This window comes from Aythya fuligula, chromosome 11 (assembly GCF_009819795.1).
Source record: "Aythya fuligula isolate bAytFul2 chromosome 11, bAytFul2.pri, whole genome shotgun sequence".
In the NCBI taxonomy this organism is placed as follows: Eukaryota; Metazoa; Chordata; class Aves; order Anseriformes; family Anatidae; genus Aythya; species Aythya fuligula.
Genome location: NC_045569.1, coordinates 5,686,048 through 5,710,199, shown reverse-complemented (window position 1 = coordinate 5,710,199; position 24,152 = coordinate 5,686,048). Strand labels below are relative to the sequence as shown.

Sequence of the window (24,152 nt, the reverse complement as noted above, 5' to 3'; positions counted from 1 at the left end):
GTTCTGCTGGATGTACGCATATAGTACAGCTTTAATCCTACCAGCTATTTATGATTCAGCACCTTTCTTTCTATTGAACAAGCCTCCTTAGCTTAGATCAAATTTGCCTTTTTTTTTTTTTTTTTTTTTCTTTCTCGTCCATCTTTCCCATCAGCTCACAGGTAATTGAAAGAGATTATTAGGATCAATCTGTACAAGATCTGCTCACTGCATGACTTTATTTCCCAGTACACATAATGCAGTGTCCAGTTTTCCTTTCCAATAATGATGATGAGATAAATGTGTTCACCTGGTAAGGCAAGTCTGTAATGAGAAATTTCTGGCATCCCTTCTATCAAATTACAAAAAATCATTTTTAACAATAAACTTTGAATTTTTCTGCACTTGGCAGGCTCAGCTGTGTCATTGCTTTAAATGCCTTCTGGTTTTGTTTGCTATCATCTGAAAATATGTGTGTTTTATTAGGAAATGAGTGAAATTGAAGAGCTCTATTTCAGACTGTTTTATGAGATCAATCATTTCTGATCTTTTCTGGAATGTTTTCAATCTATCTTTTTTAATCACCTTTGGTTTATATGTTTCCCAATTGATATTACAAGGTTTCACATACTCTAGCAAATAAATTCTATGTTTAAGAAGTAAAGAATAACCAAGGTGACATACCAGTAGTGTTGAAATAGTTTGGGTTTTCTGGCTATACTCAAAGGGCCTTGAAGTGTTTAGAGACAAAGGTAGGGGTCCAGTTAAGTGTACTGCTGAAATTCTGAAGGCCAAACTTCTTAACAAAAGTGTATATATACATAAACAGGAAGAATAATAGCTACCTTATAATACAGATACAATATTCAAGGGCAAAATGGTAGTTCAAGTTCCCTGCTGATTTTTCAATCAATATTAAGGTGCTGGGATGCGTAAGTGCCAGTCTGGGTATAAATCTCCTGATTACTGTTAATTTTTCATGAAATCATCAGCCTTACCCATACTGAATGCAGAGATCCTGTGTATTTTCATTTATTTTCAAAATGAAGTCACTGCACTGGTGCATGAAAAAATATTTCTCAAGCATAGACCTTCATAACATACATGTATATTAATTCTGTCAATGTTTTATGTCTCCTTTTTCATTTAGGGTAATAAGTGAATCCCTCAGGGACCAGCTACTAGTTACAATCCAGAAAACCTTCAACTACAGCAGGAATCAAGCTCATCAGCTGTTTGTCATTCTTATGGAATGCATGAAAAAAAAGGAACTTGTAAGTGTTACAAAAGTAGTTCACAGAGATAATTTCCTTGACCAATTTTTGTAAAGTACTTTCAAGTGTCATTCTCACAGGGCTACAGTTTGTTTTTTTTTTTCCTTCATATAGGCTCATAAATATACACAATCACTCATCCATAAATCTAGACACCTGGACTTAGAAAGGGATTTTATCTTCTGGAAAGCCTCTGAAACCAGAATCTGAAACCAATTTCAGATTCTTCTCCTGTGTAAGGTGATAGGAGTTTTTCTATGAGACCAAGTATAGACATCCAAAAGGCAGACTACAACACTTAGATAAATGCATTAAAAAAGCATCAACTTCAGAAAGTAGAGGAAAGATCATTGAAAAAAGGATTCCTAGGAGCAATAAGCATTCAGGGTACATCAGCACAGCTTTGGTCCTCAACTGTAGTTACTTTTTAAAAGCATTTCATGCCAATAAAATGGGCTATTCGAGTCTTTAAAAACAACTGAAACATGAAGTGTTCCTGAAGATCCCAGCTGTGCTTGATCCTGGTTTGCTACAAGGCCTGTTCTATGTACTGTACCACTCAGACTCCTGCCAGTAACCCAGCTGCAGAAAAAAAGTGCGCTCAGGAAAAGAAAATCTTCAGTATTCACATCTGTCATCTGTGAACAGTGCCTTGAAATAGTGTTCACTGTGCCTGTGCCTTTACAGGCGAAGTGGGTCTTTGAGTGTTTTCCTTTGACTAATTGGTGAATAAATGTCAATATGACCTTTCCCTCGAGTCCTGGTAGAATTCCATTTCATGCCTTTATACAAACCTTAAGCAAGTGCTTTAATAGCACGTGAATAGTATAATGGATTTTTTTTTATTACAATTAGAACTGGTATAGCTGGTATTTTTTTCTTTTGAAAAAAAAAAAAAAAAAGAAAAAGTTGCATATTTCTGTAGATACAACAGAATTACCACAGCCTTCTCAGACTCAGATGTTTCAGGAATCAAACAACCTGCTATTGAATTTAAGCATGAAATGTGGGGCAGTTTTATTCTTTGAGATGCCTAATTCTGTCACTGAGGAGTGATGCCTATAGCACAAGCAACTATAAAAAAAAATATTAGAATTAAGTAATATAACTTTTTTCATGAAGCTGAGAAAATATTTTTCTAACTTCTCTGGGAAATGGTATTTCATGCTCCCTTATATCTAAGTATGTTTTCCTTCCACAGAGCCCATGCTTTTTATCTCTGGTCAGCTCACAGACAAACCATTAACTCCTCACGTCTTTCCAAGTTTAATACTGTCCCTAAAGATAATGTGAATTTTTTTCTTTACAATCTTCAATAAACCAGTAAACTGAATGCAGCATTCCTTATAGTTCATAATCTTTTCAGTGGGGTGTCTGTTAGCTGAGTCAAGAAACACATGAAAAAAACATGATCAGGTTCTCTCAGGATTAATCTACAAAGCCATTCTTGACCCCTTTCAGGAAGCTGTTCTATGACAACTGAAATGATGTAGGATTGGGGTGGGAATTTTTATCAAGCAATCACCAGGTGCTTTGCAGACTTTCTACCAGTTTCATGTTCTCCGCTCTCTTCATAAAGCTGTCATTTCTCCTGAGATTATGCTTGGTATTGTCTCATGCTCTCCAGCTTTTCTTTGTAATGTTCATTTCAGCTGCCAAGGGATACTTGCTTAGATATCTATACATTTCAAGGTAACAAAACTCTGAAATGCCAACGAGTGATTTCCCATATCCTGTACAGCGTCATAGCAGTCTGTTCTAATTGTGCTTCCCTTCTTCCCCCATTCTCCCCAATGCTTTTCTCGCCAAGGTTCATTACATCTGATGCTGTATTCTCTTCAGCATGGGGGGAATTTTTGGAAGAAGAGAAGGTCCATTTGAGTTATATATCTTTTCCTTGATTTTGTCATACTTTGATACTACTTAATTCTTGGGTTCGTAAAAGCCAGATCATGCAATTTTGCAGGATACATTTAAATACCTTTGTCAAAACTAAATTCTCTAAGGATTAATCTAGCTGCAAATGCTACTTGGAATAGAATATGACAAATACCATCTTTTCTAGTAATGTAAATCTGTGCTACAATCAAATAGATGCCCATCTGTTCATATTTTACTTATGCATTCAGAAGTTTGATTAGCATTGATTAGCTCAGCTGATTATTACATGAAGCCTTTCTTAAGGGCTCCAAATATGAAGTCTTTAGATTGTCTGAGTAATGTAAATATACTATTGATATATTTATATTTATATGGTGCCAAGATTGCTTCCCTACTTATGCCTTCATCAGAAGTCACGTTGGTAGTAGGCATGATTATGCTAAGCTGACTGTAAGAGCCAGCCTTTTTAGAAGAATTGATTGAGGAAGGAGAGCTGATAGCTGCCTTAGCCAAACTGCTTCAAATTTTAAAATGTTCTTTAGAGCAGGCCTGGTCTACTCAGCAAAATTCAGACAACGACTGAAGCAGGCTTATGATTTACCTTTCAAAATATAGTCTGATTTTTTTTTTGCTCATTGATATAACTTTTACTTTAGTTCTTTTCTCTCTTGATGTCACTGTGGCAAACGTTTATCTTCATGTGTGTGCCAAATCTATTCAAAGTTTCAAGAAGATTGCCAGTCCCACTATTTAATACTGGCATCTACTCTGAACCAATGTTTTTTGAAAATGAATATTTTTTTACTTTTTGCCTGTATTTAGAATTAATTAAATTAACATAGAATATTAGGTTATTCTGCTTTGGTATTTATGATTGTTTAATATTTAGTTCCTTCAATGGCTAAGTTTTATATGAATTACTGTTTTTAAAGGCAGTGAACTGTAATGCACTCATCTAAGCAAACATAGAATCACACAGAATCACACAGAATTTCTAGGTTGGAAGAGACCTCAAGATCATCGAGTCCAACCTCTGACCTAACGCTAACAGTCCCCACTAAACCATATCCCTAAGCTCTACATCTAAACGTCTTTTAAAGACTTCCAGGGATGGTGACTCCACCACTTCCCTAGGCAGCCTGTTCCAATGCCTAACAGCCCTTTCGGTAAAGAAGTTCTTCCTAATATCCAACCTAAACCTCCCCTGACACAACTTAAGCCCATTCCCCCTCGTCCTGTCACCAGGCACGTGGGAGAAAAGACCAACCCCCACCTTGCTACAGCCTCCTTTAAGGTACCTGTAGAGAGCGATAAGGTCACCCCTGAGCCTCCTCTTCTCCAGGCTGAACAAGCCCAGCTCCTTCAGCCACTCCTCGTAGGACTTGTTCTCCAGGCCCCCCAAGAGGAGCTTTTTCTTATTGTTTCTGGATTTTTGTTTGTCAATGTGCAGCATATCACAGAACTCAGAAATACTTGAGTATTATAGTCAATAAAATTAATGGTATGATAGTTTTCTCGTATAAGTAGTGTTTCCATTTCCAAGCTGGCATTTCCAGTTCTACTGAAAAGTAGTAGAACTTTCAGAAAATGATCAGTTGAGTATGACAGTTTTGTCTCCACTTGTGAAAAATCAGGGATTTGGTGAAGAATTTCATCATGCTTGCCACATTTACCAATATAAGAATTTTTTACAATAACTTTATTGAAAAAGTTTAATTCGCTGTTTCTATAAAATTGCGATTTCAAAGAAAAAATGAGTGGAACTGTATATTTTGAAAATTTTCAAGCCTTAGAAAATAAAGCTTCAGCATTCTGCTCTTTTTTTTGTATTTACATGTTTAGTGTCTCTCTTCTATGTGTTGTAATTCTGTGTGTTTGGTTTAATGCTGTCCTTTAGATCACTGTGTTCCGTATGGGGTCTGAAGGGCAACAGGACATTGAGATGTCTATCTTAACTGCTCTCCTCAAAGGTGGGTTTTGCAAGGAAGGATGCACAATTTGATTCCCTAGAGACACTCCTATGCACTGCCTGAGGTTCACTCTTAATATTGAAGACTGATTTATTTGCTTGGGCTCAAAGTACTAACTTGAAAATCCTTGACTGAAAATTCAGATTAGCTCAAAGTATAAAATCTAGATAGAAATTTTTGTGTGGCTTCCCTCACTTGAAGGCCTGGAATGGGAATGCTGCAACAGCTGTATTGATATTTCAACACATCGTAGTGCAATTCTGGCATATATTAATAAGGCTAGAAGAAATGGTGGGAAGATTAAAAGACAGCGTGGGTTTTTTCAGACCTCAGATTGTGCTCTTTAAGCCTTAGGGCAAATTTAGGATTAGCTCCCAATTTATTTTGAGCCTGTTTATTTTTGAGCCTGAAGAAACAGCATCTGTTTTCTGTCTGCATATTTATAGTAGTTGATAACAGTCTCATTATGGGAACACTAATGCTAAGTGAGAGATGAAACAAGAATTATTTTACTAATATATACAGCATCAGCCAGTGGAGCTGAGAGGAGGAGTCTATTAGAAGAGTTTAATGTCTATCTTCAGCAACAAAATACAAAGTCAAAATTGGAGCTGTAATGGAAACAGGGGGATGATCTGGTTAATCCTTTTGAAATTAGGATTATGGGGTCAAATGTTGTAAATTGGTTTGATGCATTTACTACTTCCTAGTAGAATCATTCTTATGGTAATAGGCTATGGAGTCAGGCCTGTTGTTTTCTAATTCTTGAGGAAGTGAATTGCAGAATGTTATCCAACATTGTTTCATTGTGCATGAAATGCCAAACATTGGTGTGTGTTTCTCTTTAGGTACCAATGCATCCGCTCCAGACCAGCTCAGCTTGGCTTTGGCCTGGAATCGCGTTGACATTGCACGCAGCCAAATCTTTGTCTTCGGACACCACTGGCCAGTAAGACAAAGTTTTCCTCACCATATTATCGTAAAATCAAAGAATCGTTTTGGTTGGAAAAGACCTCTAATATCATCAAGTCCAACCATTAACCCTATTTGCTAACAATTGAAGATAAGTGGCCACATATTCACTTCCTGGATTTTATTGGCAGAAGGAAGAGTATTGAATTCTGGTTTATGACAAGCTGATGCTGATTTAAGACATCTCGTTCGTTAAGAATCATCTATTTGTTTTGAAACTTCTTTGCATTGCCACTTGAATAAAATAGTAATAATTTAAACTCTGTGAAAAAAAAGAAAAACAGTTTCCTAACAAGGAGAAGAATAACCTTAAGTTAGATTCCATGTGAGATTTGAAAGAAAAGGGGAAAAAAATAAAAAAAGGCATTTTTTGGACTTCAGACTGTCTTGATGATATGTGCTAGCAGTTGTCAGAGTCCCCAGCTAACTGTTAGAATATGCAGCAAAGCTGAAATTCATGGAGCTGCTTAGAAGGAATTGTGTGTCTCAGTTCATTAACAGCTGTGAAAATCTCAAATTGGATTAATGCTGATGACCAAAATAAATCATTGCTGAAAACAGGCCTCTGGTAGGTAGTGCTGTGCCAAATGAACTAAGAAGCAGACCCTTAGTAAAACTTCAGGTCCTGAAATTTAGGTCTCTCTCACAATATTAGAACTGGTGTTGCACTGGTTGAAGTTAATGGTGAATCATTGTGGTGCCCTTGTTTATTGGTGTTACTAAAATTTTCTATTTAAGTCACTTTTATGTTACACTGCATTGATGCTTTTTACTCTACTACTTGAACCACCTTTTATCAAATTACTATAAAGCGTCATGAGGAAACAGCATGAAAGAAAGAGATGGAGTGAAGTACAAGGTGGTTTGTTTGTTAATTAGATGTCTTTCCAGAAACTATACAATAAAGTGGTTCTCAAAGGAACACTATTCATGTAGATGCTATATATAATGTTGACAATTATTTAATTTGGAAGCCTGTATCATTAAAGCTCTAACTGTACATGCTGTTTTATTCCTTTACTTATAGTAATGCATTGTTTCTAGTGTTCAAGGTTCATTAAAATGCTTATACAGAGAAGATTTAATGATCCTAAATATTATAAAGTGTTATTACTATAAAACATTTTTTGGAGGGAATGCCCCAATCTCCCAGTTATTGCACTTAGATTCAGAACTACCATGTAGGAACTGAATCCAGTTATTGTTTGTCCTATTTCATAATCATACTGTGCAACAATTTGTGGAAACTGCTAGCCAATTTTGATGCATTGTAATTTCTAATTCATGAAGATTGCTTTCAGTCATGAAGATTCAGCTTTTGCATGCTGTGAGGTGACAGATGCAATTTTATCCAGACTCACAAATGGTTTCACGGTAGCCAAGCAGAGAAGATTTTTTAAGATGAACAAAAACACAGAAAACAAGCCTTGTTAAAAAGCAACAGCAACAAAAAAATAGGCTTGGTTTTCTAGTTTTCTCTGCACAGCACGGATTGTTTTAATCTGGTTTTCATGTACATAGAGGTTATGTAACCTAAGCATTAGCTGGAGCAATTTAAGCCTCCAAGTCACAGACAAGTAGTGTCAAAATACTTGCATGTGTCCTTAACTGTCTTGGGTAGGCAGGTTAGAAAGAGAAAACCATTAGCAAAGAGTAGATGTGTCTGAAAAGGCATAAGCGTAAATATTATTTGCAGAACATAAGTTAACTAGTTAGGACTATATTTCATCCCCTTTTCAGCCTCTGCAGTATGGATACTTTATGGCATCATGCAACATCTTCGTTGTCTTTCTATCCAGCTCCTGCCCTGCTTGCTGCTATTTATTGTAAAAACCAATGCTTTACATGAGAGCAGAGAAGCTGAAGGGTCCCCTGATTGAGTACTGTCTATTCCCAGTCCCCTCACACTGATTTTGCTTTGAGAGAGAAATCTATGTTAAATCCCACCACAGGCTATCTACTTCACTACTTTGACTTGCAGTATTACTGACTGCATTAGAGATAATAGTTTTAATAAAAAAGTAAAGCAAAAGTTCTTTGTACTTCAGGAAATGATGATTTTAAGTTGACTGCATAGGAAAAGAGGTGACTGGCAAGCAAGTTCAATAGGAGTATATTCAGTGACATAATCACTGCATGAACAATTAGATTTCTAATACTTGTGCATTTTTAAATCCAGCCTTTGGGAAGCCTTACAGCTACTGAGGGTACAGCCCCTGAGAAGGAAAAGAAATCTCCAGCAGCTCAGACTAAAGCAGCCAGGGGGAAAGGAAAAGGGAAGAAAAAAGGAGGAAAAGCAAAAGAAGAGCCAGAAGAAGAAACAGATCCAAGAAAGCTTGAACTCCTGAACTGGGTGAGGTGGAAGTACTTGTATTAAAACTGTTCAAAAGTATTTTTTTTTTTTTTAACCTCTTTGTATGCCTTTCTATTAGTTTATGCAGGTGGGACTTAACCGTTTGTAAAACTGTATGAGAGACTGAATAATCCAGACTACTAGTTTTTAAAGTGCTTAAGCCATTCTCAGGAACAAAGAGAGAGGGCAAATAAACATTTTTATTCTACAGAACACTCATTTGCACATTTCTGTAGGATCAGCAATAGAATTGTGCAGGGGTGCTGTTCAGTCTTGGAGACAGGAACATTTCTCATCCAGTGTGCACTACATACAACCACACCACAACAGTACAAGGCAGTGCCTGTCTACTGAATCTTCTTCCCTGCACTTGTCAGAAGGAAATGAGGACATCAGTGAACAACTTCATCCTCCTCTGTATACATTATTTATCAAATGAAGGCAGCTTAAACATTGCCTTTTCTAAGTGCTTTATTTTCCATTTGCAGCAGGTTAAAGCATTTTGTTGTCTAAATTCAAGTTCATGTGTCTAAAGGATTGCTGCTCAAGGGCTTTTTCCCTCTCCCAGTGGGTTCTAAGCCTTTAGACCATGCTAAGAGAAGATCCTTTAGACTTTCTGACCATTTTCCAAAGCCAAAAGTTGAGTTGTTGAAGGAAAAGGAAGTGCTTTTTCCTGAACGATTTGAGCTTCTCAAGCATTAAATGTTGCCTTTTTTCTGTGAGTGACAGTGAGTGGATGATACATAAGTGAGTTACCAGGTAAATTATGTCAACCTCTTATTAAATATCTATAGTATCATTTTATTTTATTTTTTTAACTTCTTCCTACCATGTTAAGCAAGTAAATCTGTCTTTCACATAATATATCCAGTATGGTAAGCCTGGTTTAGATAAAAATACTAAAATAGATGACTGGAAAGCTATAGCCTTATTTGCCAGAGGTTCGTTTCACTGCTGTCTTGTCTCTCAAAAAATCACCTGTAAGCTGTACCATCTGTATTGACTTGCGCAAGGGTAAAATGTCACTTTCTAAATTCCTTCTCACTTAGAGATTAATCAGTGTATTTGGGAACTTGGGGATATCCTAAGTAATGAAAATGTTTGTGGTTGTTGGCCAGCCACATCATCTGTGCCTGTATAGTCCCATGTTTTCCATTCTGCAATTCAGGTGAATTCTCTGGAGCAGGCTATGCTGGATGCACTGGTTCTGGATCGAGTGGACTTCGTGAAACTGCTGATTGAGAATGGAGTGAACATGCAACACTTCCTCACTATTCCTCGACTGGAAGAACTTTATAATACTGTGAGTGAGCAGGAGTAACAAAATGCCATGTGGTATCTTTGCTACTCTATAGGGATGTCCTTTTTCCTCTTCTCCTTCTGGTATGTGCTTCAAAAATTGGTCTCTAAAAAGCTGAGCCGTAACAGTACAGAGAAGTTGGATAGCAGTAGAGGGAGCCATTGCTCTTACACATAGTGTCCTGAGGTTTCCCTATATATACGCATTCCTGATGCCTGAGCTTGTAGCAGCTTTTAGAAGCTGTTATACTTTGTTATGTAATGACGTGTTTAAAGTGCGTGTTAAGAACATTTAAAGAAACAATAAGTCAGCATCATTTTTCTTTTTGGCCCAGAAAAACAGAATGCTTTTCCCTAAACTGTAGGACTTCATGCTTCTTTATTTAAATTCTCCCGTACCCAAAACACAGCAAATTCTGCAAGAACATGACTACTTCTAGAGCGTTTTTCTCGCTGTTGTTTAAGTGGCAGGTAGTCCAGGGCAGTACTCATACAACATACAACTTAAGTCTAGTCCTCTAATCCCTTATGGCTCCTGTTGGAAAGCATAAGTTCAGACAGTACCAAAAACTGCTGTGACTTGAATCAAGATCATTGAACTACCACATAAAGTATTATGAGAAAGGGACTATACAACTCTTAGTTAATACTGTGTTTGTCACCGTAGCCCAGTTCCTTCTTTTCACCCCTGTAAAACGTGATGGAACATAATTGCTGAAAGCTCTTCTTACAGGGCTATTTGTGTTTGTGAAAAATATGAATTATTGAAGCTCTAATGGATAGTGAATAATTTTTGTTTCAGAGATTGGGGCCTCCAAATACGCTGCATTTGCTAGTTAGAGATGTGAAAAAGGTAAGCTTAACAGCTGCACTACGTTTGCATGATTACATTAACAATATGAGTCAACTGTAAAAGCAAGCACAGCATGGGGGAAAACAGACATTTAAAATTGAGATGGTAGCTGTTAAGGAAAGTCAGATAATTTCTTGGGGCAAATAATGGTGTCAGTCTAATTTGGATATGGCTGTATTGCGTTACTAGTAACTTAAAAACAATGGAGAGGAAAGTAAAAGTAAAGCTCCTAATATTGTATCATTTGAGGTTTGATACTGTTTCTTCTCCACAAGAAGCTCCCAATAGGGTGTTACAAAGGAGGAGTGAAAGGAAAGGCTTGTGAAGTTTACTGAAAGCCCCACTTCCCAGAACATAACTTCTTCCCTTTTGTTTGTTTCACTGTATGTTACACAGTTATTTTTCTCACAAGTAGTCCTTGGGAGAAAATCTGTTCTGTTTCTAAGTGCTACAAGTCCTAAACATGTTATTTTTTTCCATTACACACGAATTAGTTCATTAACAGGGTAATTATAAAATCTGTTGTTACTTATTTACTCTCTTTGAGATTCTGGAGTTTTTATTCAGTAAAATGTAACTACAATGAATGGTCTTCCTTTTTGGAAGGAAAACTCCCATTTATTCTGGGGAGGCTTGAGTGTGGGAATTACGCAGTACTGGCTTACTGTGTAATTTGTAGTGATCTGCTTCCTAGTTTACTTTATCTCATTCAGTGTTTGTCTTTTTGAGTGTCACTAATGCTCTTCTGCCTTCTGCTTTCTGTCTGTCTCTCCTTCTCATTGCATTGTCGTGGCTCACTCATTCAGCGACAGTCTCGGGGATTCAGTTGGGTTAACATGGAGGTGATGTGTTTGCTTAGGTTATAGTCCTTTCATTGTAGCAGCTACTCAGTGGCGTTGTAGAAGCATTTAATGTTGTAGGATATAGCTTGAGCAACAAAGTTTTCAGCTTGTGGTTCTAGGAGAATTAATACAACTATACAGTTCTCAAGTGCAATGGTGGAAATTATAGTCTTTTTCTTTGATTCTGGGCTACATATTAATCTAAATCATTCTGCATTGTAGTCAACTCTGTAGATAATATTACTTCAAAATACAAGTTTCTGTAAAATATAGTGTGTGCCTGATATTCACTATGAAAATAAGTGAGTTATGCTTTTATACTGGATTAATAATGTTCAGTACAAAGTTATTTAAATTCACCAATTTAATTCTTGCAAACCACTTGTGCTTATATGGACACTGACAAGTTGTACAAGTAAATCACAAATGAAAATTTGTCCTCAACTGTAAATACTGCCAGAAAAAAAAAAAAATCTGGCCCCCAAAATTTTCATGATGTGAATTGGTTATCATCAATTTTGTACAAATATTGAGAGATTGAGACCAGTGGCTATAAATATTACCACTGTACCAGTATAAACATGAAATGATATGTCTAGTCAGGCAATTTAATGTACATTATCTTTTCTTATCCCAAGTCCTTATTTTGTTTTTGTTTTTTTATTTTATTTTGCTTGTTTTTGGTAGGGAAATCTTCCACCAGATTATCATATCAGCCTAATAGATATTGGTCTTGTACTTGAATATCTCATGGGTGGAGCTTATCGCTGCAACTATACTCGAAAAAGTTTTCGGACTCTTTATAATAATTTATTTGGACCAAAAAGGGTAAGAATGAGTTAATTCTGGATGTGGCTGTTGTGCTGATGGTAAAAATAGGTAGTACTTTGTTCCTTTATCATTGTGAAACATTGCACGTCCAATGCTAAAAAATGCTGTAAGAGTGATGTTGAAACTCTGATAGTGAAGCTATGTAAGGATCCTATAACACATCCACGTTAAAGGATAGGAAGGCCCAAAAGGTGATAAATAAATTGACCTGAAGGTAAATTTCCTCCTATTTCAGTAGTTTACAATCCACGGATTTCTATCTGTCCTGTCTGCATATGTACTTACTCTTACTTTAAGATGTAGCTTGACCTTTTAGCTTGAACTGTAAACTATATAAAATAAACTTTCAGGTCTGTTTGCCAAGTAATTAAATGAGTCCTCTAAGGAACTGCTCTGAGCATAAATCTTACCCTGCAGAAACCAACATAGTCTCTGTAAAGCATTTTGTAGTTACGGATCAATTTTGAGAATATCAAGCACAGGCCTTGCTTTGTTAAAATTCTGTTCTGAGCAAGTAGAATAACTCTTTTTGTTAACTTATTTGTTTGTTTGGTTCAGGTTTGAAGATCAAGTGAAGCTTCCTAAAGTAATTACAAAAAGCAATTGCTTCAGATGGTCAGAAGGCCACTCATACCCCAAGTAAACTATACCGTAGCCAAGATATAGTGTGTACATATGTATAGTGTAGTACTATCTGATTGAACTTACAAATAAGCCTTTTACAGAAAATGTAAAACAGAGATATTTCATAATACAATAGAGGGAATATTGTTATGGGACCTGTTTTATATTAAGACCTGTTTTTCTTTTTACTGTTTGCTGTCAGTTCATTACCCTTTGTCTGCTTAGACATTTTTTTTTTGTGAACATGAACGTGTTATGATTTTAATTCTCAAAGTAGTCAGTTATTGAATTATATTTAACTATTTTGTCTGAATCAAAAGATTTCACTTGGGTGCAGGATGGAAAACATTTTCTAACCCATTGCCTTCCTGCAAATACAATTAAGTGGGAGATTAATTAATTGCGCCATTATTGATACAATTATTTAGAAGAGTAATTCTAACAAAAATGTGTTTTTCCTTGGTATTTTTTGGTATTTGAATTTTGCCTCCTATCTAACTAATTTTCTTTTCTATTTTAATATTCAGCCGAAAGCTCTTAAACTACTAGGGATGGAGGTAAGTTGGATTTATTGTAAAATACTGGTTTTATCAGTGCATTTCTTGGTACAAATCTGCTCTTGCTCTTAGCTTTTTCACTATTATTGTGGCTTAAAGTAAATTGTAACTAGAGAGGATCTTGTGTTTTGCGAACAGCCTATGAAATACTTCTGACTTTTTCAAGGGTAGGGTCTTGAGAGCTGCTTAAAGCTTTGCATGGTAATCCACGGGCAGTTTTCAGCATTGTTATGTAATAACACATTTCATGCTGGAATGTACTGTAGATTAAATCATTCAGATGTGAACACCGATGATGTTGAAGAGGAAGTGTAGTCCAACAGTGCTACTTATAGTCAAATCTCTTTAAACCATGAAGTAACAATTAATGCAAAAATGAGGTTTTATCATAGACAAAACATTTAAGTGGAGTGAGAAAACAAGGTTTTATGGCATGTTAAGTGCTGTCTTCCACTACAAAAGATGCTTGCTACCATTGATGACACCATGCTTTGTAAATATGAGATGGAACTGAACCAGAATTTCAGTCCAAAACCTGCCTCAATTACCTGTCAGTCTGCAGAAATTTCGAGTTGATCAGGATCAAGTCTGGGATGGTGCCTAAGTGCTCACTCTGTTCTGGAGGCAGTTGCTTTTGTTTCTGAAAAATATATTTATACACAGCAGGAGAGCATTTACCTAAAGAGGTTAAGGACATTTCTCTATGAAGTGTGCCTTTATTAGTGCTGTGATAGTATATGAACACTATATATGTACCTTTTGCTAGTGTTAAATTTGATGTGAACTCTACCCACACACAAAAGCTTCTGTTTCCCCCAGCAGATAAGCAGCTTTCTTCTCCACAAAGAAAAGTTCAAGTTGAATTTAATTTCTGTGCTCAGCTTCATATTTTCTGATGGATCAAAGCCAAAAGCTCAGCCACTCAGAGGTGCAGCCTTGTTTGATCAGTTTTGATCACATGTAGGTTACTTAATGCTTCTCCAAATGTAAATTTTGATTTTTCCTCTTTCTTCCAGTGGGAAGTGGTTTATGTGGCACAAACTGAAGCGTTCTCTGCACTTGATAGTGGGTGTAGCTCACTCCTTTCTAAAAGAAAATGTTGAAATGAAAAATGATCTTTTCATTTACTGAAGTGGTCAGTAATTTGATGCATCTCCAATTTTTATTTTCACTTCGAGTGTTAGCAGCTTTAAAACAAGAAGTTTAGGCTCCTTGGCACTTTCTTTCCTACCCAGGGTTTTGTTTTAATTTGCCTTTCAGAGTGTGAGGAGTACCTGATTTTTGTTTCTCCATCTGAGATTTTATGCTTTGTGCTTCAAAGATTCTCTACAATTTATTCACGTGCAATTTATTCACGCAGTTAAGGACCCCCAAATTTTCTGTAGGAGACCAAGGTCACCACTTGCAGTTCTTAGAACCGCTGAAAGAGAAATGCATGCTTCATTGTTGAACTGAAGAAGGTTTTTTTGGAAACCTGGGGTGTAAGGCTGAACCCTGAATTTGGGTTTAATTTTGTAATTGTCATAAAGAGGTGCTTTAGGCTGAGACTGCTTGTATGAACAGAAGTTGATTCTGTAGGATGGTAACTGCTTTTACTTGCAATCCTATTCTGAGATTGGAATCAAAGCCTACAATGATGATAATCTCTGTCTACACCTATATATGCAATGTTCTTCCTCCATTATTTAAACCTTAATTTACCCAATCATGGCTTTTTTCCCTTCAGGATCCTGCTTCATTGTCAGTACTTCCCTTCAGTTACTTCCATGTTGGTTCCTGTAGTAATGGCCTATCCTCTCTATCCCTTTAAGAAACGGCATACTTAAACCTTCCGTTTGCCCAGCATACATAAGAGGAGATTGCTTATTCAAAGGTGAACACTCCCTTTAGTATCTTGCTGTTCTTAAGGACACTATCTGCCTGTCTTTTCTGTTTGCATGTTAACCACTCTCTCCACCTGTATGTCAACCTGCAGACTGCTTTGACACCTGTAAATATGCAGCACTGTTCTTCCGGAATAGATACAGACGTAGCAAATAAACTTAGAGTGGAACGTTCACAGCGAAGTCAGGTTTGCTAAAGCTCCATTTACACTGCAGTAGAATGTATTAAATATTAATTCACTGCAAATCAACTGGTGCAATTACACATATGGTAGAGATCCACTTATAATGCAGTGTAAAGTGATGGCTTCAGAACAACAGGATTCTACTGTACTTATCCAAAATGGTGACTTGTAGTTAAGCATGCAAGAAATGGTTCTCTGAATAAAACATTAACCATGACTTGTAGTTAAGCATGCAAGAAATGGTTCTCTGAATAAAGCATTAACACATGTGCTAGCCCAGTGCATGCTCTTTCGCATGTTCTCCGTAGGTTTTTTTTTATCATTTGCTTTAGCAAAAAGAAAAAAAAAAAAGTAACAATATCATATCCTCTCAGTATGTGTCCTGTGCATGGTGCCATTGTCAGATTAGCTGTTAAAGATTGATAGGAAGAATTTCTCTTTTCTTCCCAGGATGATGAGCCTCCCACAAAAGGGAAGAAGAAGAAGAAGAAAAAGGAGGAAGAGATCGATATTGATGTGGATGACCCAGAAGTCAGCCGCTTTCAGTATCCATTTCATGAACTTATGATATGGGCCGTGCTGATGAAACGGCAAAAGATGGCACTCTTCCTTTGGCAACGAGGAGAGGAAACCATGGCCAAGGCACTTGTTGCCTGTAAGCTCTACAAATCTATGGCCCATGAGTCTTCTGAGAGTGAACTAGTGGATGACATCTCTCAGGATCTGGACAACAACTCAAAGTTAGTAGACCTGGTGCAAAGTATGTGTCTACCTGATAGAGAGGGTTGTTGGACCTGCTGAAAAGCTAGATTTTTAGTAGAGTACAATTCATTTCTAGACTGTAGGGTCATTGAGTATGACTTGGAGCCTAGTTATCAACCGTAAACAAGCCAAAATTTGTTCTCAGAGTCCAAAGGCAGTGCTAGCAAGGAGAAGACTTGCATTTTTTCTGATGGCGCACATTCTTTCTTCATCTTCTTTCTCTGTAAACCAGCTAGTTGTATTTCACAATGTTATTTTCAAGATATGATCGCATAAATTAAGGGCTATCTGATATAGTTAAACTGGTCTAAAGATGTTATTGGTATAAGCTTATACCAATAGTCTGCAGACACTAAAAATTTGATTGGAATTTTTGTAGACTGTCCCAGTTCAAGTTCGAGACTCGGTTGTTCTTATTTTTGTGCATGGGAAGATATAACCCCATATGAATAGAATGAAAATCCCAAATGCAAGCAAATACTGATTACTAAATCAAACTTCACTAGACATACCTTGTATCTTCCAGAGATTTTGGCCAACTGGCAGTTGAGCTCTTGGATCAGTCCTACAAACATGATGAGCAGATTGCCATGAAACTGCTGACCTATGAACTGAAAAATTGGAGTAATTCTACCTGCTTGAAATTGGCTGTGGCAGCTAAACACAGGGACTTCATTGCTCACACATGCAGTCAGATGCTCTTAACAGATATGTGGATGGGGCGACTACGTATGCGGAAAAACCCAGGTCTTAAGGTATTTCTGTTCTGCATTTACTTTCGAATATATGGTTGCAAATAGTACTACATTACATATAGTGTATACATAGAACAAATTAGCATACTAATTAAAGATGGTTTCAGAACGTACCTGTTTGGAATATCCTATTTTTTGTTTCTAAACTCAGGAAGTCTAAGGAACATTATCCCGTGACAAAGGAAAATGACATGACAATGACCTATAAAAGGCTTAATGTGATTGGAACCTGAGAGCAAAGTTGTGGCTTTCAATACATATTGAGATCTGTTCATTTAAAACATGAGATTAAAAATCAATTGGATAAAAGCAAAAAGGTCTCCAGGGGTCCACACAACGAAGACAGATAGAAAAGGAATCTTGGACAGATTCTTATTAGTGTTGCACCAGAAGATGCAGAGTCAAGATTGAAATCTGTGCAATTGTATTGTGTAAAATAATGTGATCTTTATTCCTTTCTTCTACAATTTGATGCTTGTATCCCTTGTACTGATTTTTATATTTCCTGATTATTGGGTTTGAAAAAAAAAAACCACAAAAGCAATGTGAGGAAGCTGCCACAAAGAGAAACATGAGTGAGCCAATCGTAAGGAAACAGAGCAGTGTTTGTGTTGTGCTTTTTTTTTTTTTTCTGTTTTTAGGTGAATATAATCTTTTCTTCGTTATATAATGCAGATGCTGTCCTCCATGTGAAGGCCCATCATGATGATGTCGCCTTCATTCTTACCTCCTTATTTTCTTAATCCCCCCATGTCAAAGTGCCTTGCCACCCTTCCCAGGTCACGCTCCTGAGGTCACTCACACACATGTTGCACTCCCTCTGTCATTTTCAACTTCTTTCTGCTTTCCCCCATCTGCCACTTAAAGCCATTTAAAATCTTCAGGCCTGCATCTGCCTTTCAGATTTCATCATGGTGATTTCTAAATCTGTTCACTGATTTCCCTTCTTTTCTCCAAAGCATTAATCAACCTGCTAAAGTTCTAGTTTTGTTACCTGCATTCCTCTCTTGTTTTACTCTTTTTCTGTACTTTGGCAACTCATGACTGTGTTGCTGTATCTCTGTATTCTCGTACAGTAAAAGAATTCCCCAGGTACTGTCTGAAACATTTCCTTTATCTTTCACATTTTTTTTAACTATTAAAAACTAATTACAGTGGTTGAGTAAAGTAACTATAAAGTCCAATAAGAAATCTAAAGCCCTCCTCCCACTGCCACCATGTCATTCCATGGAATTTCTCTGCTCCACTCTAATTCTGGAGCACAGGTGTTTTTTTTAAATGCTGTATATTCATAGAGATGGAAAGTCTTCCAGTGTCATCCTTTCATAAAATAGCTTATTGAAAATATTTAAGTGCTATACATTTATTACTAGGCCTAAGGATAGCAGAGTATCTTGAATATTATGCAAAAGAAAAGACTTTTTTATGGGATTAGCCTTTTTTATGAAAACTATTAGTTTAAACAAGTATTGCAGTCTGAATTGAATTCTTTTTTGTTGTACAGGTTATAATGGGGATTCTCTTCCCTCCTACCATCCTTTTCCTAGAGTTTCGCAGTTACGACGATTATTCTTACCAGACATCAAGAGAAAATGAAGAAGGCAAAGAAAAAGAGGATGAAAATGTGGTCAGTACTGGAGCTTATCAGGAAGTTCTAACACTTCAAAAGTGCTCAGTATTCTAAGTTCTCTGTGCTGTAGGTCATTGAGGTTAAAATCGCAACTGCCTCTGTGAAGAATCAGTGAAGGGTTTTGGAAGTATACAGGCTGTATTCTCAGGGCATGTAAATTGTCTGTAGAGATGTATAGATTTACTATAGCTGAGATTTTGTGTTTTAAGAAAAGACAACTGAGCAAAAGACTCCTCTGTTGCTCAGAGGAGGCGTTTTGAAGCTAACAGTTGGCTGGGATTATAAATGAGAAAAGCTACTATTTTTTATGTGTGTATCAGTGAAAACTGACAACTTCATTTTTTTCAGGATGCAAATGCGGATACAGGCTCCCGAAAAGGAGATGAAGAGAATGGAAATAAAAAACAAAACAGCCTTCCAATTGGAACAAAGATCTACGAGTTCTATAATGCACCTATTGTCAAATTTTGGTTCTACACAGTAAGTCATGGTGATTAAGCTGACAGTGATTGTTTTTCTCACGCCTATGAAACTTGAAGGATTGTCATGTAAAAATAATAACTACATAATACATACATAATAGTGATTTTCATGGAATCTGATGAGTAAAGCACTCTTTTTATTCAGAGAAAAATGCTTAGACAGTGAAACAGAACAAGCAACTGTAGCTTATGCTGTCACCCTCTAAAGCTCCTACACACTTTGAAGGAGGCTCTGGCTAGCTAAACATATGCCAGACCATGCGAGCTGCATAGTCCAGTCACTCAGTCTGTGCTAGACTGGATTCCCTTGCTTTTTAAAGCCATCTGGATCGTGTTCTGCTTTGAAATGCACTTTAATACCAAACAAGAAATGCTGCAGTATGAGTGCTTGCCATTCACTGTGTCAAGTTAGGCTCAGGTGAGTGCAACCTCAACAGAAGCACAGATCCCTAAGACTTAATGGATGCTTTTTTTTTACTTTTTAAATAATTAAAAACAATCTAAACTACAGCTATCTCATTTTCTCTTTAGTGCATCAAGAATTATCTGGTGCCAAACTCTACTTTAATAAAATGGAAAGAAATATTCATGCTGCTGCTCATGAATTTCATGTGTTCCCTGCATGAAGGATACTGGTTTCTTTTTTATTCTGAGTTAGGATGCTATAATATTATGTAGGTTTTTAGTTACAGCACATCATCACAAAGCACTATACTGATCTGATCTTTCTGCTGCCTGTAATAGTAATTTAAAAGGAAAATTCCCATTTAATTTCAAATATAAGTATTCAACATGGTTTCATAGTGTAAAGGAGTTACATTGTTGTAGATTAAAAAAGCCACAGGCACAAAGGACCTGATTTAAAATGCTTTGGCATTGTCCTGCTTATTTCAACAAATGAGATAATTTAGCTGTGTGGATCATATCCATCTGCTGGAGGCCCATGGCCTCTGCCACTGTGTGCAACAGCTGTAGTAGCAAGAGCAAACACACTTCCTTCACAAAATAAAAGCTTTTTCCTTGCACAAGTAAGTCTTCAGCACCTGAATCTGTCACACACAGCCTCAAAATATGTGTTCATATGTGTTAATATGAATGTCACAAAAGTCCATAAAGGATTTCCTTTTTGTAGATATCATACCTGGGTTACTTAATGCTATTTAATTATATCATCTTGGTGCGGATGGAACGGTGGCCGTCAGTCCAGGAATGGATTGTCATCTCCTACATTGTGACACTGGCTTTAGAGAAAGTAAGAGAGGTAAAGTCTGATCATACTAACATCACATAATCTTCAAAACGAAGCTCTTTTGTAGAGGTAATAATGGCATTGACTTATGCAGAATGTGAGAAGCCGTGCATGAGAGAAGATTGTCTTATCCACAGAGTCCCAAAATGCCCATCATTGGAGAGAGTTTCATTTATGACCCATATCCTAAATCTTTCCCTTGCTGGGTAAATCTTCTAGTTTGAATGTTATTGATAAATTTCAACAACAGCAACAAAGGCTTAATTAAGCCAAAATAGAAAGAAAGATTAAAAGAAAATGTTGCAGCTAGGCACTTAAAATATTGCTGCCTAAGAGAAATTGTGCTGCCAATGGGAGGGGGTCCCAGCCACATATTAAATGTGAAAAGGTTGTTCTTTTTTCATGACTGTTACTTCAGAAATGTAGTTTGGCATTTCTCCTAATTATGTCTTTGTTAATTTTTTATTTTAGATTCTGATGTCAGAGCCAGGAAAGCTGAGCCAAAAAGTGAAAGTTTGGCTCCAGGAATACTGGAATATTACTGACCTGGTGGCCATTTCAGTATTTATGATAGGAGCAATTCTTCGCCTACAGAACCAGCCTTACATGGGTTATGGAAGAGTGATTTACTGTGTAGATATAATTTTCTGGTACATTAGAGTACTAGATATCTTTGGTGTGAACAAGTATCTGGGACCTTACGTCATGATGATTGGAAAGATGGTTAGTAAGTTACATATTTCAGAACTTTGTAGGGAACAAAATTCAGTTCTGATTTTAAATAACAACCCTGAAGAAGTTTTTCTATCTGTGTAGGACTCTGAGTAAGGGCTGTGAAGAAAATTGCCTTGTAAATTTTGCACATACATGAGATTGAATACTCTCGCTAATAATTGCTTGATTCAAGAGGGAGATACTTTTGAAATTGGTTCAAAAAAATTCAGAAGCTTGTTCACTTTGCCTGCCTTCTGCCTTCCAAAGGCATAGCAATAACAGATTGCTGATACATAGGAATCATCCACAAAACTATCAGTTGTGGACAAATGATACAACAATGATTGTCATCTCTTTGCGACCACAGAAAAACTCTGTGTTGGAAGCACAGCATAGTAATGCCGTGATACATGATACAAAAGAGAATAGGGATAACAAACCTTTTACTGTTTTAAGTCTTTTTTAAATATAAATTCAGACTTTTTCCTGTATTTTTATGTATGTTCATTCGTGAGGAGTAGTTAAAGAATAATATTAGGAAGATTATCTAGGAAAATGTGTGAGACTTGATCATTTTACTGCATGTTGGCAAACAGACATGCCGATGGCCCTGTCCTAGCTTGTGATGATAAGAACCCCTCTGTGTGGTCTCTCTGCAGATGATTGACATGCTCTACTTTGTGGTGATCATGCTTGTGGTTCTAATGAGTTTTGGAGTAGCCCGCCAAGCTATCCTGCATCCAGATGAAGAGCCTTCTTGGAGACTAGCTCGCAACATCTTCTATATGCCCTACTGGATGATCTATGGAGAGGTGTTCGCAGACCAGATAGACCGTAAGAGTAGAATTCATAGTAAGATTCTGTTTCCTGTTTATGAGGCAGATGATCAGATCCAAATTAATGTTGTTGTTTCTTATTTTTTTTAATTTGGAGTTAGAGTGGTTCTGTCTGTATGATAAATTATTCTTGTCTTGAGGGTTTTCTTGTGACAAACTCAGGAGACTAGGAACTTCCTGTTCCCCGCCTGCATGTCCTGTCTCTCATTGTATGACCCAATTCAGTTAACAGTGAGAGCGATATAGTCTGGAATACTCACCTGTCAGAGAGTATAACAGCATTAAATGTTCTGTTTACTTTCAGGAATCAGCAGAGATCATTCTTAATCTTTTCTTTGAACCAATGTTTTACTAATAGACAATTCCAACAGAAGAAGAAAAAAAAACAAATACCTTTTACAGGAGACAAAAGTATACATGCCTTTTTATCTCCAGCTCACAGCACAATGAGCTAATACATTTTTACTAATACTGATACATCTATCTACTTTCCAGAAATCTTTCACTTTCATAAATCACTCATGTGCTTTTCTACATCTTTGGAAAAACGAAACAATAAAGGAAAGCTGCTTGATTGGCTTTGGGTGTGGAAATAGCATTTCTTACACAAAAGCTGCACAGATGAAAATAAAATCTGTCTTAGAGGAGATGGACACTGTCATGTTACTGATAGTTTTTTGTTAATATTCAAAATTTGTACAGATGGTTAAACATGGAGCTGGCTTCCTTTAGTATATATTAGAAGAGTTTGGCTGTCTTCTTTACTCCCCACCACTGCTGGGTGTAATCTCACCTTCGTAAGATCTCTCCTGAGCCTTCTCTTCTCCAGGCTGAATAGTTCCAGTTCCCAGCCTTGCTTCATTTGTCAAGTGTTCCAGTCACCTTAAACATTTCTGTGGCCCTTTGCTGGATACTTTCCAGTTCTGGGGAGCCTGGAACTTGACACACCAGTCCAGATGTGCTTCCACCAGGGCTGAATAGAGGAGAACAACTACCTTCCTCAACTTGCTGGTAACTCTTTTCCTAATGCAGCCCAGGAAGCTTTTCAGTCTGGTTCGCTCCATTTAGAAGATGCCCATGGGCAAGAAATCAGTGGTATTCAACAGCAACATATTCTTTAGCAATAGGAAAGACTGGCTGAGTTTCTTTCAAAAGTGTGATTTTTCTTATGCTCACCATTTAGGGGTTGGCGAGCAGGTATCTATACAGCCATTAAAATGGGCTTTAGTAATACTGTACTTTAATAACAGCAGTATCGTGGCTATTAATGGAAAGAGAGCTATTCAACAGAAACAGCTGGCAGACTCAAAGCCAGGGTGATTCTTAAAATAATAATAAAAAATCAGGAGGAAATGTTCCATAATAGCTGAAAGAATGATCTTGTGTGGTAACTTTGAGTTGTTTTGTGTTTGTGGTGACCGCCAGTTTTGTTAGTTGCCTGAAATATCTTGTAAGTTTGCATGATCATCTGCCATCAGCATTTTGTGATTTATTTTAATATCATGGATTTGCTGCCTTGTGTAACATTTGGAGAACACAAAGTGAAAAGGAAATGGCAGAATGCCGTGCAGTTTTAACTAAGACATTGTTTCTAACCATGTGTCTCCACTGTTACAACATTTAAGTTGTTTATCTTTTCTTGGTGACAAAACTGTATTTTCAATCATCTTTCTTGGTTTGGTTTCTGTTTTCCTTATATTATTCTATTGTTCTCTTTCCTTCTCTCCCTGCCTCCTTTCTTATTTCATTCCTTTGGAATGCCATTCAGTCTATGCCATGGAAATCAATCGTAAGTCTCTGTGGAGAGCTGATGATCTCATTTAGCAGAACACGTTCATTAATCTTTTTCTTCAGTAGATCCTAGGTATTCAGTAGATATCATAATTATAGGGCTTACCCAATATTCACATGTCAATTGTTTTTCTACTGAAATAGTTTCATCTGAAAAGAAGCAGAGGAAAAATATTTTAATATATGTTGCAGATCAGAAGTTTTGGCCAAGCTTTTGTAATTAATATCATGTTATAAATAATTACTTTTGATTACCTATATGTTAGTGTTTCTTTAGCAGCTCTTTCACTGATCCACGTAAATAATACTATGGTTCATTTGACTTCCCTTTTATACTTTCCTTGTGATAAACAGGAAAAACGTAGGTCTGATCTTTGAAAAGCAAGTAAAATATGTTGGGATTAATCATAGACTAAATATCTATTTTCTT

The 24,152-nt window shown here is 36.8% G+C and overlaps 1 protein-coding gene across 1 annotated transcript in view; it reads left to right on the top strand.

Moving 5' to 3' along the window:
- Positions 1 to 24,152, top strand: part of TRPM1 (transient receptor potential cation channel subfamily M member 1) — a 78,037-nt gene that overhangs the window by 44,504 nt on the left and 9,381 nt on the right. Inside the window, exons 8-23 of the mRNA XM_032194952.1 lie at positions 1,130 to 1,253; positions 5,032 to 5,104; positions 5,953 to 6,053; positions 8,256 to 8,429; positions 9,598 to 9,732; positions 10,531 to 10,581; positions 12,111 to 12,251; positions 13,406 to 13,435; positions 15,954 to 16,243; positions 16,792 to 17,020; positions 18,525 to 18,647; positions 18,999 to 19,130; positions 20,265 to 20,393; positions 20,853 to 21,104; positions 21,755 to 21,929; positions 23,700 to 23,720. Of these exons, the coding sequence (XP_032050843.1) occupies positions 1,130 to 1,253; positions 5,032 to 5,104; positions 5,953 to 6,053; positions 8,256 to 8,429; positions 9,598 to 9,732; positions 10,531 to 10,581; positions 12,111 to 12,251; positions 13,406 to 13,435; positions 15,954 to 16,243; positions 16,792 to 17,020; positions 18,525 to 18,647; positions 18,999 to 19,130; positions 20,265 to 20,393; positions 20,853 to 21,104; positions 21,755 to 21,929; positions 23,700 to 23,720 (2,180 nt within the window). The remainder of the gene's footprint in view (positions 1 to 1,129; positions 1,254 to 5,031; positions 5,105 to 5,952; positions 6,054 to 8,255; positions 8,430 to 9,597; positions 9,733 to 10,530; positions 10,582 to 12,110; positions 12,252 to 13,405; positions 13,436 to 15,953; positions 16,244 to 16,791; positions 17,021 to 18,524; positions 18,648 to 18,998; positions 19,131 to 20,264; positions 20,394 to 20,852; positions 21,105 to 21,754; positions 21,930 to 23,699; positions 23,721 to 24,152) is intronic.